The 12,999-nt window shown below is 35.9% G+C and overlaps 1 protein-coding gene across 1 annotated transcript; it reads left to right on the forward strand.

Moving 5' to 3' along the window:
* The first annotated feature begins 9,488 nt into the window (after positions 1 to 9,488).
* On the forward strand, positions 9,489 to 11,628 carry LOC128167819 (GTP-binding protein Di-Ras2-like). Its single transcript, XM_052833745.1, has 2 exons — positions 9,489 to 9,846; positions 10,538 to 11,628. The coding sequence occupies exons 1-2, from the start codon at positions 9,781 to 9,783 to the stop codon at positions 11,168 to 11,170; spliced, it is 699 nt and encodes a 232-aa protein (XP_052689705.1). The 5' UTR covers positions 9,489 to 9,780; the 3' UTR covers positions 11,171 to 11,628.
* Positions 11,629 to 12,999: the final 1,371 nt, after the last annotated feature.

The raw sequence follows: 12,999 nt of genomic DNA on the forward strand, positions 1-12,999 counted from the left end.
TTTTAACGCCAAGCTCTGTCTAACTTGGCCATGTGTAAATATTTTTTTTTTCTCTCGTCCCATTTAAAGAGTCGTTTCAAAAAAAAGATAAATTGATTTTTACCAAAGTACGCAGAAGCATGTACTGTTCTGGTTTGAAGACCACTTTTGACAACCGCAATTAATCAATGTTCCAAATTTAAATCAAAGCCACGATTGCCTCGAATCAATACAACTACACAAGCAGCATTTAGCAAATTAGTTTTGTGCGCTGAAAACATCACTGATAGATCTTTCGATACCCCCTGACATTAACCCTCTAAATAAGCGGGGGAGTGCCCCCGAGCGATCAATCTCGGAACTTCCTCGGATGTCGACCCCGCGGGATTCCATTGGTCCGTACTACTCACTTCAGCAAACACATCTACAGGCACCCAACACGAAATCAATGAAGTTGTGATTGAATTATCTATTGTCCCACTCGGTGTAATGAGGACACACGGGCGTTTGAATTGAACGTTTTCTTTGATAAAAAAGAACAATGCGTGCTTTCGTTGGATCCTTCCTCAGGATTCCGTGATCGCTCGGACATTTTAATGACCCCGCTAGGAGGCGATGTCGGCGTGGGGACACAGACAGACGGACGTGAATTATTCAGCGCGGCCGCCCACTCTGTCGTTTGGTTTTATACGATGTTAACGACCGGCCGTTCATTTGTACTCCTATACAATACCACCCTGCTATACCTATCACGGACTATCCTCCCGTATCACAATATACCACCCTGCAATACTTATCACGGACTATCCCCCCGTATCACAATATACCACCCTGCAATACTTATCACGGACTATCCCCCCGTATCACAATAAACCACCCTGCAATACTTATCACGGACTATCCCCCCGTATCACAATATACCACCCTGCTTTACTTATCACAAATTATGAGTACTTTAATGCCGAAGAGAGAGTACACAATGTACTTATGGTTTATACATGTACGTAATGTTGTGGTACCTGTTTGGATAAATTAGGCAATCCCTAGGATTTGCAGCAAGAATAGCATTTTTCTTAACAGCCCACTTTTACTGTAATGATATTATCCACAAGATAGCATTAAATAGGTTACAATTCACACCCAACTTGTTCATGAAATTGTCATAAAACGTATAGGTGAAATTGCGTACAAAGCGTATTTTTTAAAATATTATGGATCGATAAAATACGTAGATGGAAGAATCGAGTAGATTTCCCCATCTTTTCTTATTTCATCTTATCTCGTCTCATTATCTCATCTCATCCCCTCCTATCTCACCCCCCCCCCCTCTCTTTACCGTCCTTGGGTTTTTAAGTAGTTTTCATTAATTCATAGACTAAAAAGGGGGGGGGGGAGATGGTGTGTGTGAAAAATACTATGTGGAACCACTGCCCCAAGTGTGCCTAACTGACAACCGACCGAACCTACACTGTTACAGTAACTTGAGAGTTTGTTCATACTTTAGCAACGACTTGTATAAAAATCAGTTTCATATAATAACAAAATGGTATTTTATTGTATGATGGAATAAATATCCGATTGGTTCTATCACATGTGCCTTTATATGAATATGGAAAAAAGTTACCTACAAAGGTTGATGATAAAATTGTTGCAGGAATTGTTCCACTAAATATGCTATAAAATATACAGGCATGTATTGAAGTACAAGAAAACCGTACACATAGCAGGTAGTAGGGGTGGAGTCGCTCAACTTTGTGGAAGTTTAAGCTGTTTTAATCTTAATTATGAACATTAAGGGGAAAAGTTGTATAGTTCCAGATGAAATGTAACCTGGCAGCCATACATAAACTCCATATTCATCCGCCTAAAAAGGTAAAATACAACAGGGTCTTTCGTTTTCGTTCGACTGATTTAATTGATTTACATGCACTGAATTATTTCTTCTATATTCTATGGGAAACCATTGTCTTCATAAAACTATAACAACACTTGGGTGTTTTGCATCGACCCAGTTCAATCCGTCAATCACTGTTATCTTACTACATTTGGCTGTGTATTTTATTTTAAAAGCGTTTTTGGTGGAATGTGGCTTCCGCTAAATCAAGTACACCGTTAAATGCCATGCATAAATGTATAAGAATGGTTGCATTCGGGAATGCGCTAATTTAAATCCACGCCAACTTGTTCAAAAACTAATTTTCGCCAAATATCGTACACGCCAAAAATTATATGTTTACAGTAACTGTTTGACCTGCCATAATATGGATAATAAGTGAAAGGTCAAACTCCGACTGGCTCTTCCATCTGGGTAACTGACTGATCATTTACTGTATGTGTTGTTTTTTTACCTATTTTTAATAATTTAAAGAAAGATATATCTGTATAAACGTACACATAAAAGATAGAACACCATTTACCTTGGTTTATATTTGATGAGTCTTTCTGACGATTTAGAAAAGCCAACTTTTCAATAATGCCTGTAACATCGCCATATACTCTTAGGTAACTTTGTTTAACTATTTTCAGTAGAATTGTTTTAAATTATTTCGTTGATGGGAATTCGAGACACCGCATTATCCACCCCTGCGAATGTTATTGTCATTTAAATTTAAGACCACGTGGTTTTATTTGACCCTTTCAATTTCGCAGTAAAAATCGTGCCTCGTGTCTATAGTCTAGTTCATAGAATCTATAGGTACTTTTATAGTCAATTATTAAATCTAGAGGTTTATTGATTTTAAACTTTATCTTTATTAATTGGTGAATAAAATGTGTTCTAGAAATAAATGTGACAATACAAAAAATAGTTTTTGTCAGCTGTTGCAACAATTAACATGCTAAGTAGAGATCCCCCCTAAGGATTAATTTTCGACCCGCGCCTGACCTAGTAATAGCATCAATAGTGAAACAGACTATACAATTCTATGCAGAATGTTCCTTGAAAATGACTCGATATACTAAGTTTTTATGCAAAACAGACATCCATTATTTTTTTAAAAACATGGTATTGCACACCACAAGCATCAAACATGGATATGATTTTATTAAGCCACGCAATGTTTATATTTTCAACCACTCAACACGTGGTTGAACACGAACGATAACTCTGTTCTGAATATTATCGTTTAATATAAAAAAAACCTAAATGGTGAAATAAGACGAACTTATGAAAAAAATTTCATGTTTTAAAATAAACAAAAGTAGGATACGATATGAAAAACGACCAGAACTTACGTATTTTGAGAATATAATCCGAACACTTATACTTCCGCTCGAAATTTCACAGGAACTGAACAAATCTCGGTGAAGTCTCGTGAACTTTCATTCGAGCACCTCTGGATTTATTACATACTTAGCAACGATAAAGAAAAAATTACGAACACATTCGCAGGGGTGTTATCGTTTTGGGCTCTGGGTGGAATCGCTCGTTGCTGATTATAGTATGTTGAAGGTGAGGATTAACAGTGTAACGCACTTGAGTCGCTAACTGTCTAACAACAAAGAGGAATTAATTAAATATTGATTGAAGTTTTTTTTTTTCCTTCAAACGTTTCAAAAGTTCATCTCCTGCAGGGGGTACATAGTATACTTTAATTACGTATGCTTGTAATATTGTATAAACTGTTATTTAAATATCAATTCGTTGCTCTTAAGATCGGTCAGTGCAATTCATCAATCCCAAAGAAGTTAATTAATAGAACGTCCTCCCGCAGTGACAATTTCTTATATATGATAATGATTAAAAGATGAAAAAAAAAACCATAGCATTTGTCTGTCCATATTTCTATGCTTTATTACGCGTTATAACTATTATATTAAATACAGGAGTGCTAAGTTACTCTTGGTTACACTAGAGATAATAAGTCTTGATATTCTAATATTTTAAATAAATGTCCGTATGGCAAGTATGAACATGTACATATTTTTATCCTTTTTCCATTTTTTACAATAATATAACACCAGTACACATTATAGCAACAAAATAACGCAAGTAAACATTATTTCAATAATATAACACCAGTACGCATTTTAACAATAATATAACACCAGTAAACATTTTTACAGTAGTATAAATCAGTAAACACTATAACGGTTATACAACATCAGTATAAATAATTACAATAATATAACACGAGTACAAATTATAACAATAATATAACACATTTTTACCACAATAAAACAGCAGTAAACATTATAATAATGTAACACCGGTACACATTAAAACAGTTATATAACACCAGAAAACATTATAACAATAATATATAACACCAGTACACATTATTAACAATAATATAACACCATGCAGTAAACGTTACTACAATCATACAACACCTGTAAACATTATTACACTAATATACGCCAGTACACATTCTTTATTATATAACTGCTTCGGGTAAAACGCCATCATTTATTGCTGTGACGCAAATCCGTGTTAGAAATATGTGTTCAATTAAATGAAAAGAGATATCTCTTACATAAATCGTCCATCACCAGAATTATGTAATATGTGTAGCTCAGTACTTGTCAAAGAAGACAAAAAGTAAATTGATATTTGATAAAAAAAAAATGAAAAAAAAGATTGTTTCCAGCTTTTAAGGTCAGACGACACGTTCCTCAATTTTACATAACTTTTTCCAGGATTTTTGTTATTGATTTACTACTACTTTGACACGCTTTCTTGCAAAAAATTAGGATACGTTAGCAGGCATTTCTGCAAAATACTTGAATATGCAATCTCCTATATAATTTTTTTTTTAAAATACACTTGAATTACTGATATTGAAAAATAAACAGCACAGGAAAAATCACTATAATGTAGCTTCACCGGGGCCGGGGCTTGAACTCATGACTTATGAAACCTGCTCTCCTATCAGATAGGTCACCGCTCTAACCACTTGGCCATCTAGGCATATTTCTATATACAAATAAAATTTTAATCAAATTAAGGACGATTTTAAATAAAAATAATATTACTGGAACTCTTTATAACGAGGAGATGCAAAAAAGATGCTCGAGCCAGTCGAGGAATGTGTCGTCTGACCTTAATAGACAGCGAAGAAACCAAACTTATTCTGACAAGGACAGAAATGAAGAGATCCGACCTCAATAAAGGGTTTGACTTGTCCTATCTCTGATTCTGGTGTTCTGGTATGTATGCCTAGAGCTGTTGTCAGGGTGGTGCTGGTCAGTAGTGGTGGAGGTGGGCCCCAAATAATGGACGCCACACAAGTTCTCGTTTATACCATCAAAATTTCTCTCTCTCTCTCTCTCTCTCTCTCTCTCTCTCTCTCTCTCTCTCTCTCTCTCTCTCTCTCTGTATTCTAATCAGATCATTTTAACCCACGAGGCCAAAATAAACTGTCCACCTATACATACTGATTTTAGAATATCACGGGGTAGGTAGAAAAAACTTTGAGAAAGAAAAGATAATTAAACTAGAGCAGAGCTCGTGGCAAAGCCCCGAGTAGGTCTTCCGTTGTTGCTGCGAGTTGAAAATATATGTTATATGGTGTCAAACGATTATAATTACTATACTTTCAGTTCTGCTTTTGTTATAAAAACGTGTTGTGATTGAAAGCCTGTATATAAAACGTGTTTTGAAACAAAGAAAGGAAGAAAATATTTTAGGAAAACTATTTGTCGAGCAGAGTTTATGTAATCGTTTCAAACATTCTTTAAAAAGTGAGATGTTTAATGGCGAGTTAAATTTTCAAGGGTAGCAAGCATTGTTATAAACAGTATGTACTCATGATTCATGTCAGGAATTGTATTTCTTTTTTAAACTGAACCCGCCTACAAAACACGTAAACCTTTCTCAAAGATAACTTCTATATCAAAATATTTCTAAATTTTTGAAGACTATGTGCACGTTTAGAATTGCGTGCTGACAAAATTTACAGACCCTAAAACGTACTACTACACCAAAAAAGCGTGCGGCCTACGTGCGAGAAACGTTTCGTGTAAACCTTTTAGAGTTTCATGTAAACCGTTTAGCGTTTCGGGCAAAGCGTGTAAATCGTTTCGAGCAAAGCGTGCGAGAACCGTGTGAAACGTTCATCAGATTTCATTCGGAACTCTCTGACAAGTTAATTGTTTCAAAATGGCGCCCGTGTTTTACATTACTTTAACAAAATTGAGCGAATTTTTAACAAACAAAAGAAAGGTATATATATTAAAAGACGACTAGTAACAGATAATTACATGTATATTTAACGTTTTCATGCGATGTTTCAGTACTGAAACAATATTAAAATTCGCTATACATAAAAAATATTAAATACAGTTAGTGAAACATGATTTCTATTGGAACAAACCTAAATCAACTTTAACTTGCACGAGCATGTTTTGATAAGCATGTATTTTTATTATTTATTTACATCGATAACTCTTACTGAGACCATTCGGCTGTGTACAAGCAGCACACATAACCTCGGACATCGGGTGAGACCTGCACCTGGCTAAACCTGTCAATCAAACTCTGTGTATTTGTTTTCATTGGATGGTCAGGCGTCTCTCTTTTGTCAAAAGCCAATGGAAAATTAATGACTTCAAGGTAATCGGAATACGTATTTGATGAAGCACACAATTTAAATGATAGAAAATTTATTAATTATTTGAACAAAATTAAATGTAAACATAGAAAGGTAATAAAAAAATTAATTATTATGGGAATCTATACGCATGATACTCAATTCAAATAGATTATATTATGATTTTATTATTTTATGTAGTAAAATCACCCTTCCAACTGTTACTCAATTACATAACAATTGATGACCTGGGGCTATAAATGTTCTGAGCTGTGTGCGCTGAAGCGACACAAGATTATCGGTCGCATGCGGCAATTGAATTAACACAGACTGGCCGAATAAACAAAGGGGTGGGAAAGTGAAACAAAATGTTACACATAAGAAACCACCAAAAATGATTTTCGACAGATCTTGCTATCTTTTCTCCGATTAAAAAAAAAATCCAGCGCGAGCAACAGTCAGCGGGGCGGGAGGAGGGGGGGGGGGGCAGCAATGAGTTCGCTTCCACAATGAAACTACAGTAGTGATTAATATGTGACCGATAGATGTTTAAACTCATGTGAATATTTTTTAAAATAATCATCGAATGCCTCAATTCAGGGCATTCCTTTATCGTGCTAGCACCTACCGCAAACATGTAACACGGAACTTTGATTATAATTTGATTTTTAAACTACCTTATACGCTATCGTATAAATCAATGCTTAATCAACTGTACAAGTAAAATAAATTTATCTTTTCATCTTAAACCAATATAATAGTTGAAAACATAATAAAATATAGTTGTGTCCGTGCAAAATATGAAACATAAACGCGTCATAAGGTACATGTAGAAGAACACGAACCGACCGCGGATCACTTATCCACTCTCGCCGGATCTCCTCAGCCATGTGCGAGGGATTATCATCATTTAAATGTTTAATATTTGAGGGGGGGGGGGGGGTGTTGATTTAAAACATTAATTGTACAGTTTTTAAAGTAGTTTACATAAACAAACCAACCATTAGTTTATGTCTAACGATTTTTCCGATTTGGAGTAATATCGTTCATTAATATTCATTTACACTCAAATATTTAATTAAATATATACAAGTAGGACAAACTTTTATAACATAAAATTAAAACAGTTCTTGTATATACGGCTATATTAACTCAAACACGTTCATATGCATGTAAGTGTAAGTCGCGGTGTGCGAATCTTGTGTATTAAATACCCGCTTACCGCTAGGTAATGCAGCCGTCGCTGATCTCCTCGGCCGTGGGCAAAGGATATATTTCGTAAAGGTACAACGCACAGAAACGCACAGCTCACAACCAAGGAAGATTTGAAAAGTTTGCAATATAATGACCTTACTCTATCAAATAGAAGTTATATATTTTAAACTTAAACCCCACAATTGATCTTAGTCTATTATTGCTATAGAGAATGACATTGCTTTTATTAATTAAATGAACTATTTCTTACTTGACATCCAATCGTTTAATCCACAAAAGATTTTGTGTAATCAAAACTAAAACAATTCTTGAGTTCGCGGCTAAATAAACTCATATATGAGAGACGCAACTCTCAGTCCAGCCGCGAGCATGGTGACCGATTTTCTCGGCCGCGGGCGAGGGAGAGCTTACGTAATGGTACACACACACACAGCTCTGATTCAAGGTAGATTTTAAATGCATGGAGTTAATAAATAAAATGTAATGCATAGAGTTTTTTAATTCCATATTTTGTGGTTAAAAAGAAAAGAAAAAGAATGTTTTGTTTTCCAATTGCCGTTTTTAATGATTGTGCACTAAGAACTTAACAACAATGACTTAAACTCCTTAAAAAAAAGCATGTACTCCAACAAAAAAAAAATTCTTATAAATTAATGCCTCCTGTATAAACCAGCATACTTTCTGCGGCAACTTTATGCCAGTTGTACGCACAAAGACTTTCGTTAACTTGTCAAATGAAAACAGGTACATGTCAACATGTAAAGCTTTTTACACTCATACTACACAAATCACTTACAAAAAAATATTTTTACGACCTTTATGAGATCCCAACAAACAACTTTTCCAGCGACATCTATATCAAAATCCAAACCGTTTTTGAGTTATTAAGCAAAAACTTTTAGGGGCTATTGGCCCTTAATTTAAGGGGCCAGCCCTTTTTTATTGGTGTCAAATGAAAGCCCTTGATATTCTGCACAACTTTTATTCTACATGTTTTAACAAAATATTTTTTGTTAAAAAGATATAAAGGAAAATATGTCTAAATTTTTGCACTTTTTGGAATCCTGTTTTTGACCCCTTACCTTTTCCTAAATAAGGAACGTAATCCAAAAACAAAAACCGATGTATACAACTTCAATGTCTTTGTTATTCAAATTCGTTGGATTCCCATTCCCTGCTATCATAGTCTCGGAGCCTTTGTCTGGAAACCAAAGGCCCTAAAAAATTTTAAAAGGGGAATAACTCGTTAACGGAAAGGGAATTCTAACTTTTATGAATTGGTGAAGATAGTGTTTTGTAAATTCCATTAGCCCTGAAAATTTGAGCAAAATCCGTTCAGAAATGAGCAAGATATGAAGCCTCAAAGTTCGCGTCTAGGAAGAAAAAAAAAAAAAAGAAAAATAAGAATAATCTTAACCCGCACAATAATAGAAAGGTCTTCCGTTGGAAACGGAAGACCTTAACTAAACAAACTAAACACATACACGTGCTCTCTTCAATACACGTGTTCATTACATACTTCGATATATTAACGGTTTCAGAGCCCGATCGAATTATCTATTGAGGACATCGCACCCACGTTCCACATCCATCAAACGGGACAAAGGGGATTTTTCCATAGGATCAATAAGCTTAGTTTATATTTTTGTCTACAACATATTTACGTTTAGAAATACTCCAGTCCATCGCTTCATTTAGTTAACTTGTACAATGCTACCCCTCCCCATCGTTTTTCTTCCATTTCGACTCGATGACGGGACGATGAAAGCTAAAGTTTCGATAAAATCTACCCCCAGGCACGGGGTTTAGGGGCCGCGGTCGAGGTCTGCTGCCTGGTACCGCGTGCCCCGTCCGTGGCAGCAATCCATCGATTTTCTTGCATTATATCGATGTTGTCAGTCTCAATTTAGCAAACAACAGTGGCTTATTCGAAGGCCGCGCGCAGCGCATATTGATTTCTCTGAAGAGAAGGCGAATAGTGATGAAAAAATGGCGAACAGAGACATCAGCTGCCGCGGTGCTGTAGAGGCATAAGGACTGAATTCTCACCGCCATAATGAGTGGAGGAAGTCGGATGTCCATCAGGGGATCGGCGAGTGTCAACTCCCGCTCGGCTCTCACGGTAAGGGGTGCTACATGTAACTCTTTATGGGGGTGGGGAGCTCCGATAGAGATACGTGTATAGCAATAGCTTTCGAGGGGCACTCTCTGTCTACACCAGAGAGATAGTCGCTATTTCAAAACGTTCAATAGACTAAAATATCTTTCCAAAACGCATTTGTTATGTGTAATTACTGAAGATTCTGCGAAATGAATGGAGATACACCCGATTGATTGTTTTATGACGTCACACCTGCGTACTAGTTTCCATATTTATGATGTCCATCCTGAATTTCTTGTACATGACATTTAATAGCTCGATACATTTGCCGTTTTGAGGAGCGAGATGAGCCATGTACAAAAGTTAATCAATTAAAAGTGCCAATTACCTCACCAGCCCGCAATCATCGCGGCGTTATATGTGCTCTGAGATCAGATGAATGGCCTACGTTCTTCTGTAGGTGTCTACACTCCGACAAGAATTGATAATATAGACGTCTCGCCCAAAAGGTGTCTCTTGATACCGAACCATACGCGGACGCCTACTGTATTTTTTTTTAATTTTATCTCAAGATGAACAATCCGCAGGAATCCTTTTTAATCAGTAATTTGGACGTTCTTCATCATTTCAGTCTATCCTCCATCCGTTAAGAGCTCTAGTTTGTGCATCAATTACCAGATTGTCTTTCAGAAGGATTTTTTCTTTTTGTCAGGTACCGCCAAAAGACCGTTCCGTGCGCCTGCGTGTGATGCCGGAACAGAGCAACGACTACCGAGTAGTAGTGTTTGGAGCCGCCGGAGTTGGAAAAAGTTCCCTGGTTTTAAGATTTGTGAAAGGAACATTCAAAGAGAGCTACATTCCCACCATTGAGGATACGTACCGACAAGTGATCAGTTGTAATAAACAGGTGTGTACATTACAAATCACGGACACGACCGGTAGTCACCAATTTCCCGCCATGCAGAGACTTTCAATCTCCAAGGGTCACGCTTTCATTCTCACGTATTCCATCACAAGTCGACAGTCTCTGGAAGAACTCAAACCTATTTACAATGAGATTGTGCTCATTAAGGGTGATCTTCGAGACATTCCCGTCATGCTCGTGGGAAATAAATGTGACGAGGAATGTCGTGACGTCACACAGAGAGAAGGCGCCGAGTTGGCGAAAAGTTGGAATTGTGCCTTTCTTGAAACCTCGGCAAAAACAAATTACAATGTGAAAGAATTATTTCAGGAGTTACTCCAACTGGAGAAAAGAAGAACAATGAGTCTCCAGCTTGAGACAAAGAAAACTAAATCCCAGAAAAGAAAGGAGAAATTAAAGGGAAAGTGTGTTGTGATGTAGAATCGACATGTCGTGCGTTTTTTCTATGCAGTCCAGCGTGTACAATTTGTTGGTTTTCAGTTGCATTTTAAATCTTACTCCTTATTGTTTAAAAACTCTCTCAGGATATTTATGCTTACGTCATTAATTACGTTCGACGCATGCGCCGTCCGGTTGTTTGTGTTTCACGTGACGTCGGAGCGTCCAATCATGATCTGTTTTTTGCTGGAGTGTGTGGAACGTTAGTGCTTATTGGGTGGATACGAACTTGTACTTGTTTATGTGTGTCCAAGAATGACGTAATTTTCTTTCTAGGGATGAATTAGTGTTTGTTATCACATGTTAGGCCTGTAAACATGTTTTATCTAAAGTTTTTGTTTCATTTGAACAGATATTTTTGTCGTGTTATATTAACAACTGATGCAAATCAGCATATGAATAGCGATTTTTAGATTTTGAAATATAAATTAATCACTGTTTATTTGTTGTTTCATTCGATTTTGGAACCATTCTATAACTGCTCCTCCTCCTGATTTGTTGGGTCAAGGTCATTGGCCTAGTCAAGTGATCAAGGAAGTACAAAGAGTGTGCCTTCCAATCCGCAATGGCTTCGACAATGGGAAAGACAACCACTGTGGGCACAACCATTGCATTTGTTTCCATGATAGGAGTAAACTATTTCCAGGTTAAAGGCTATTTTAATGATAGGGCTTTTATTTTAATGGCGTCGAGCGAAGCTCGAAAGCCATCTAGGGATCGTACGTCCGGAAGTTACATTTTTAGGAGCCAAACAACTCAAATGAGTGCAAAGTTTTCGTATGTGTTTGAAGAAAAATAGATGACATATACTTCAATTTCGAGCAGAACTGTACGTCAACAAAACAAGTTTGCAGATTCGAAATGGTTGCCGTCTTTAAAAATGTTCACATTTTATTGAAAACAACATGTCTCGGTTTCAGCGGATGAATACATTAGCACCGAGACACATGCGATAGCTGGGCTAACATACTTAATTTGGTTATGAAATGTACTAGCCTGCAAAATAGATTATTTTGTATCCATATCGAAAATTGACAATGCACAAATGTTTGAACTTAATTGTAGGAACAAAACTTCCTAATCGAGCGATAAGTACATCTACAACCAAAAGTTATTTTAAACCAACTAGTGAACTACTTTCACTTTGTAAACAATGTGAATGGGTGCTTTCTTTTATCTACCCCTGATCTTTTCGGACCGTGTCATTTGGACCTTTGTGAATTTTAGATGAAATTGATAATAAGAGACAGAGTGGTTATCAGCAGTATACAATATATAGAATTAAACACAATAATATTTTTTAATATTTATTTCCATATAAATAGAGAAAAAAAATCTAAACGTTTTTTAACTCCTAAGAAATTTCTATATTAAACTTAAATTTTCAATTGAAATTCAAAACTTTTTAAGAATTAGGTGAGCAAATTTGTAATGAATTGTAATTTTATTAGTTATGTGATAAATAACATTTTTTATTTTTTTTTAAAGTTGACTAATGTATTTTATTTTTATTTTCTATAATTTATGAAAAAAAATACCAGCTTTTGAAATTGGTCATTTTTTGGCAAAATATTGCATATAGGGTACCCTCATTGTACGGATAAGTCCTCCTACAGTTTTCAAAATAGGAAGTTGGTCTTTTGCAGATCAATTATACATATATCAGAGGTATGCATATTGCTAGGATTTTGATTTTCGATAATTTGTGAAAAAAATACCAGCTTTTGAACTTGGTCATTTTTTGGCAAAATATTGCATATAGCGTACCCTCATTGTACGGATAAGTCCTCTTACAGTTTTCAAGATAAGAA

Source organism: Crassostrea angulata, chromosome 10 (genome assembly GCF_025612915.1).
Source record: "Crassostrea angulata isolate pt1a10 chromosome 10, ASM2561291v2, whole genome shotgun sequence".
NCBI classification, from domain to species: Eukaryota; Metazoa; Mollusca; class Bivalvia; order Ostreida; family Ostreidae; genus Magallana; species Magallana angulata.

Bases quoted from the DNA above. Each gene is read 5' to 3' on its own strand.
- LOC128167819 (XM_052833745.1), top strand. From the start codon at position 9,781: ATGAGTGGAGGAAGTCGGATGTCCATCAGGGGATCGGCGAGTGTCAAC. The intron at 9,847-10,537 runs GTAAGGGGTGCT...TCTTTTTGTCAG, and splicing joins ACTCCCGCTCGGCTCTCACG to GTACCGCCAAAAGACCGTTC.